Below are 7,500 nucleotides of genomic sequence, written 5' to 3' on the forward strand. Positions count from 1 at the left end.
CCCCCCTCCTTCCTTCCACAACACACTTTCACGTAAGAGCACACACACACACACACACACACACACACAAGCATACATGCGCACACACAACACCGCACACGCACAACCACGCACACACACATACACGCGCGCGCGCGCGCGCCTGTGCCTTTATACATTCCAGATTACAATCATCAATTTATCATTATTATGTGAAATTTGCCGTTAGCCATTCAATGCAGCAAGTTTATTAATTCAAATCAGTTTGCCTTAGAAACACACACACACACACACACACACACACACACACACACACACACGAGAGAGAGAGACAGACAGACAGACAGACAGACAGACAGACAGAGACAGAGTGAGACAGAGAGGGGAGACACAGAACGTCTGTATGTGTGTGTGTGTGGGGGGGGGGGTGACATCATTTATTGTGTTTGCATGCACGCGCGCGCACTCGCAAAAAAACATTTGTAACAACACAACAACAGCGTCCGCATCTCAGATCCCATTTTCGATTTCCATGACTTCAGGCTTTAATAAATCAAAAGACCAGTAATATCAACTAACCCAATCACACACATTTGAAACGTTTTTTTTGTTCTGCCGATAGCGATTCCAATGCTCACGCACTGTTCCGGAGATTCTGAAGGCAGGTTTGAAGGCGAGCAAAAGATTAATACCAATCCGCATATAGGACAGCAGCTGTCTTTTTCAGTTGCGAATAGAACACCTTCTTGCCTGAACATGTCTGTAAATTACGGTCACCCATGTGCAGTGCCCAAAGCAGATATTGAACTGAGGTCAGAAGGCAAGACTGTTAAACTGCGAGGGTCAGACACGGCTTATAATTACTATTAATCAGCTCCAAAAACGCATACGAAACATTTGAAACATCCCATTTCCACTGAAATCGATTTCAACTCCGAGTGAGCAATGCACATAAGCCATCCCGTAATCTTCCTAACTTAGAACCAGTGACCATCGTAAACGACGCCTGTTTTTCACTTTGACACACTTCAATTAATTACAGCATTAATTTCTATTCTAGGGAAAAAAAAGAAAGAAAAAAAAGATTCGATTCAAAGTTGTCTAAAAGTGACGAGAATAATGTTTGCTGAGTCGCGCTGCTGTTACTTAAAGTATTCAGGAGAGGACACCACCCACTAGACTCCCGCAACACCCCTAAACCCCCACCCCCCACCCACCCCTTCCCTAATCTCCCATGCTCCACCCCCAGGCCCCCTCCCGCCCGCCCCCCGTTTCCCCGCCTACCTTCTCCTCACTTTGACGTTTGTTTGCTGGTGGTTGATAAATCACGGAGCATGACTTGGATGGCGACCCCCCCCCCCCCCCTTTTTTTCCACAAATTGATAACAACAGAAATTGATATATTCCCCTTTTTACGACATCCAACAAAGCAAATTCCTTTTATTTGTATATTTTAAAAAAAGATGTTTAACGTTCATCTTCGGCCCAGTGCTTCATCTGTCTTGTCCCCCCCCCCCACCCCCCCGCGCCCCCCACCCCCACCCGCAGTCCCCCGATCTCTCTCTTCTCTCCAACCTATCTTTGCTTTATCTTATTTACAATGATAAGATCAGAATGCGAAAATTGACATTTTAGTCAAATGTCTGCAGTGCAGTCAACTGTATACGTGTGACGGGAGAACAAGAGAGAATTAATTCCTTCATTCTACCTCTAGACACATTCCAACCAGCAGCAAAGCAAACCCTGATGGGGGGTACTGGGCCTGAATCATTGGGCAGCCAGCCTCCTGGCTGCCAGCCTTTGAATCACAGATGCGCGCGACAGCAGATTAAGCAACACAGATAAAAGCTCCAGCTTTTCGTCTGAAGAAGTTCAGGAGTTATGTGGTTTTGAGTCCATTGACAGAAACGGGAACGCATACAGCGTGCATCCACCCTCGGAAAATGAAGTACGGCTGCCTAAACAACACAATCAAAGCAATGGTGCATGCAAAACAACAACAACAACAACAACAAAACAAACAAAACAAAAAGTAATATGACGTTAGTGGAATCGCGCGATTTTCGCTGGAGTAAAACTCTGGGGGATGTGGAAGAAACAGAGAGAGAGAGACAGAGACAGAAAGACAGAGAAATAATCAAGAACAAAGAAAGAGACACAACACACAGATTCAATTTTCCCAAGTCAACACCAGTTAATCTGTGCTAAGCCCCTACAAGATACACACTGGTGGCTCGATAATCCGAAAACAAAATTCATTTCCAATATGTGAAAACAAAATTGAACATCTATTTTCCTTTTATTTGTTTTCCAAAATGGAAATAAGTTCACAGATGAAACGACCGAACAGAATAATAATTCGTAAATATTATATAATAAATCATATAAAAATTAACAAATAGCATCATCGAACGCCCTATGTTAAGATACAAGTTTCTTTAAAGAGGTGGTTTCACGCTCAGGAAAAACAAAAAAGAATCTCCCCCCACCCCCACCCCCACACACGCGCGCGCATCTCTCTCTCTCTCTCTCTCTCTCTCTCTATATATATATATATATATATATATATATATGTGTAAATATATATATATATATATATATATATATAGAGAGAGAGAGAGAGAGAGAGAGAGAGGTGGGGGGGCGGGGAGGGAGGGAGAGAGAGAGAGAGAGAGATACGTGTTGGTATGAAAGACAGAGAGAGAAAATGCACAGAGAGAGGGAGAGACAGACAAAGACAGACAGACGAACACACACACACACACACACACACACACACACACACCTCCTTCCTTCCACAACACACTTTCACGTAAGAGCACACACACACACACACACACACACACACACACACACACAAGCATACATGCGCACACACAACACCGCACACACACAACCACGCGCACACACACACACACGCGCGCACGCGCCTGTGCTTTTATACATTCTAGATTACAATCATCAATTTATCATCATTATGTGAAAATTGCCGTTAGCCATTCAATGCAGCAAGTTTGTTAATTCAAATCAGTTTGCCTTAGAAACACACGCACACACACGCACACACACACACACACACACACACACACACACACACACACACACACACACGAGAGACAGACAGACAGACAGAGACAAAGTGAGACAGAGAGGGGAGACACAGAACGTCTGTATGTGTGTGTGTGTGTGTGTGTGGGGGGGGGGGTGACATCATTTATTGTGTTTGCATGCACGCGCGCGCACTCGCAAAAAAACATTTGTAACAACACAACAACAGCGTCCGCATCTCAGATCCCATTTTCGATTTCCATGACTTCAGGCTTTAATAAATCAAAAGACCAGTAATATCAACTAACCCAATCACACACATTTGAAACGTTTTTTTAGTTCTGCCGATAGCGATTCCAATGCTCACGCACTGTTACGGAGATTCTGAAGGCAGGTTTGAAGGCGAGCAAAAGATTAATAACAATCCGCATATAGGAAAGCAGCTGTCTTTTTTAGTTGCGAATAGAACACCTTCTTGCCTGAACATGTCTGTAAATTACGGTCACCCATGTGCAGTGCCCAAAGCAGATATTGAACTGAGGTCAGAAGGCAAGACTGTAAAACTGCGAGGGTCAGACACGGCTTATAATTACTATTAATCAGCTCCAAAAACGCATACGAAACATTTGAAACATCCCTTTTCCACTGAAATCGATTTCAACTCCGAGTGAGCAATGCACATAAGCCATCCCGTAATCTTCCTAACTTAGAACCAGTGACCATCGTAAACGACGCCTGTTTTCACTTTGACACACTTCAATTAATCACAGCATTAATTTCTATTCTAGGAGAAAAAAAAGATTCGATTCAAAGTTGTCTAAAAGTGACGAGAATAATGTTTGCTGAGTCGCGCTGCTGTTACTTAAAGTATTCAGGAGAGGACACCACCCACTAGACTCCCGCAACACCCCTAAACCCCCACCCCCCACCCACCCCTTCCCTAACCTCCCATGCTCCACTCCCAGGCCCCCTCCCGCCCGCCCCCGTTTCCCCGCCTACCTTCTCCTCACTTTGACGTTTGTTTGCTGGTGGTTGATAAATCACGGAGCATGACTTTGATGGCGACACCCCCCTTTTTCTTCCACAAATCGATAACAACAGAAATTGATATAGTCACGGCCTTCCCCTTTTTACGACATCCAACAAAGCAAATTCCTTTTATTTGTATATTTAAAAAAAAGATGTTTAACATTCAACTTCGGCCCAGTCCTTCATCTGTCTTGTTCCCCCCCCCCCCCCCCCGCGCCCCCCCACCCCCACCCCCCAGTCCCCCGATCTCTCTCTTCTCTCCAACCTATCTTTGCTTTATCTTATTTACAATGATAAGATCAGAATTCGAAAATTGACATTTTAGTCAAATGTCTGCAGTGCAATCAACTGTATACGTGTGGCGGGAGAACAAGAGAGAATTAATTCCTTCATTCTACCTCTAGACACATTCCAACCAGCGGCAAAGCAAACCCTGATGGGGGGTACTGGGCCTGAATCATTGGGCAGCCAGCCTCCTGGCTGCCAGCCTTTGAATCACAGATGCGCGCGACAGCAGATTAAGCAACACAGATAAAAGCTCCAGCTTTTCGTCTGAAGAAGTTCAGGAGTTATGTGGTTTTGAGTCCATTGACAGAAACGGGAACGCATACAGCGTGCATCCACCTTGGAAAATAAAGTACGGCTGCCTAAACAGCACAATCAAAGCAATGGTGCATGCAAAACAACAACAACAACAAAACAAACAAAACAAAAAGTAATATGACGTTAGTGGAATCGCGCGATTTTCGCTGGAGTAAAACTCTGGGGGATGTGGAAGAAACAGAGAGAGAGAGAGAGACAGAGACAGAAAGACAGAGAAATAATCAAGAACAAAGAAAGAGACACAACACACAGATTCAATTTTCCCAAGTCAACACCAGTTAATCTGTGCTAAGCCCCTACAAGATACACACTGGTGGCTCGATAATCCGAAAACAAAATTCATTTCGAATATGTGAAAACAAAATTGAACATCTATTTTCCTTTTATTTGTTTTCCAAAATGGAAATAAGTTCACAGATGAAACGACCGAACAGAATAATAATTCGTAAATATTATATAATAAATCATATAAAAATTAACAAATAGCATCATCGAACGCCCTATGTTAAGATACAAGTTTCTTTAAAGAGGTGGTTTCACGCTCAGGAAAAACAAAAAAGAATCTCCCCCCACCCCCCACCCCCACACACGCGCGCGCATCTCTCTCTCTCTCTCTCTCTCTCTCTATATATATATATATATATATAGAGAGAGAGAGAGAGAGAGAGAGAGAGAGAGAGGGGGGGGCAGGGAGAGAGAGAAAGAGAGAGAGAGAGAGAGATACGTGTAGGTATGAAAGACAGAGAGAGAAAATGCACAGAGAGAGGGAGATACAGAAAAGAGACAGACAGACGAACACACACACACACACACACACACACACACACACACACACACGCACACACACACACACACACACACACACAACACACAGACTCACAACCACACCAACACCCACACACTACCACACACAGACTACCACACACACACACACACACACACACTACCACACACACACACACAGAGAGAACACAAACTCACCGAGTACATGTTATCAGCCACGTGGTGCACGCCCGTCAGGTTGGAGTGGATGAAGCTGACCTTGTTCCAGTGGAACATCCTCAGCAGGGACACCACGCTCTTGGAGATCTGAGAGTCGGTGGGCTTGGTGCGGGCGAAGGTCGGGTACAGCCGCTTGTTGCTCACCGCCGTCTCCGTGCAAAACTGAAACATGGTCAAAAAAAAAAAAAGAAGAAAAGAAATGATTATCATTATCATTCTGATCTTTTACATGACGCTGAACCTTGTGCACAGACAAATCAAAGCGTCCTTCGCAACCGTCATATTCACACGCACACACACACACACACACACACACACACACACACACACACACACACACATGATGAATGATTACGATATGGATAATAAAAAAAACAACAACAACAACAACAACAACAATAATAATAATAATAATAATAATAATAATAATAATAATAATAATGTACATTTATACAGCACCCTTTCTCTCTAAAAGCTCAGTGCGCTTTACATTAAAGAAAAATATCACAAGTTACATAAGTCATTCATGACCACTCTTTCTCAACCCCTCTCCACCCCCCCCCCCCCCCCCCCCCCCCCCCCCCCACACACACACACTCCCCCTCCCACTCTTCATACATCCAAAGTAAGCTGACATGTGTGGTGTTGGAGAACAAGGAAACGTGCACCTAGTGTAAATACTTTTAAGAACCTCATAGATAATCACGAGTTATTGACTAAAAGCGAAATATGACTTTGATGGATAAAATGACTGAGCTAGTCAACGACCTGACGAACAATGTAAAGGAGTTAATTTGAAGGGGCATAATAAGCCAAAATTGGCTAAGTTGTATAAAACAATGCCCCAAATCCTGATCCTGATCCTGAGAGTGCTCACAGATAGGATTTAAAGGTTGTTGTTTTTTAGTGATCAGCGAAACGCAGAAATAGAATCAGATGCACAGATATGATGAGGAAGGTTGTTCCAGATGTGAGGAGCAGCAAAGAAGAAAGAACGTTCACCATAGGTTCTTGTATTGACACGAGGAAGGTTTCAAAAGGTAACAGTCAGAGGAAGAACGGAGATTTCTTGCGGGAGTGTAAACACTGATGTGGTCAGAAAGATATGTAGGTCCTGCGGAGTGGAAAGCAGAATAGCGGAGACACGCAACTTTGTATTTAATTCTCGCTTCAATGGGGAGCCAAAACAGCGCCTATTCTCGTTCGGAAGCCAAGCTCTAAGCCGCTTTACAAACACGGGGGTCATCTGCACAAACAGGCTGCCTGCCTGGGTAGAAACCGATTGACAGCTGCCACTGGGCGCTCATCATTCGTTTCCTGTGACATTTAATCAGATTTCATGCACGCTCACATACACACTCAGACTGACATGTAACAATTTACGTATTTGACCGTTTTTTTTGTTTATCTAATCCCGCCATGTAGGCAGCCATACTCCGTTTTCGGGGGTGCGCATGCTTGGTATGTTCTTGTTTCCATAACCCACGGAAAGCTGACATGGGTTACATGATCTCTAACGTGCGTATTTGAACTTTTGCTTGCCTACACACACGAAAGGGGTACAGGCACAAGCAGGTCTGCACATATATATTGACCTGGAAGATCAGAAAAATCACCACCCTCTACCAACCAGGCGCCGTTACCGAGATTCGCACCCGGGACCCTCAGATTGAATGTCTGTTGTTTTAACTCTCTCCATACGAACGGCGAAAGAGACGACGTTATCAGCGTTTCATATCAATTACCATCATCAAAATATTGCAAGCGGGACGCTCTTATACTGAAGAGGTGAATGTTGACAAAGAATACCACAGTTCTGACGAGGGAAGCTAAAGGTTG

At 44.1% G+C, this 7,500-nt stretch overlaps 1 protein-coding gene across 1 annotated transcript in view; it reads right to left on the bottom strand.

The window, feature by feature from the left end:
• The window catches only part of LOC143291285 (speract receptor-like), a 350,171-nt gene that overhangs the window by 160,054 nt on the left and 182,617 nt on the right, over nt 1-7,500 (bottom strand). Inside the window, exon 2 of the mRNA XM_076601169.1 lies at nt 5,641-5,823. Coding sequence (XP_076457284.1) covers nt 5,641-5,823 — 183 coding nt within the window. The remainder of the gene's footprint in view (nt 1-5,640; nt 5,824-7,500) is intronic.

Source organism: Babylonia areolata, chromosome 1 (genome assembly GCF_041734735.1).
Source record: "Babylonia areolata isolate BAREFJ2019XMU chromosome 1, ASM4173473v1, whole genome shotgun sequence".
Classification (NCBI taxonomy): Eukaryota; Metazoa; Mollusca; class Gastropoda; order Neogastropoda; family Buccinidae; genus Babylonia; species Babylonia areolata.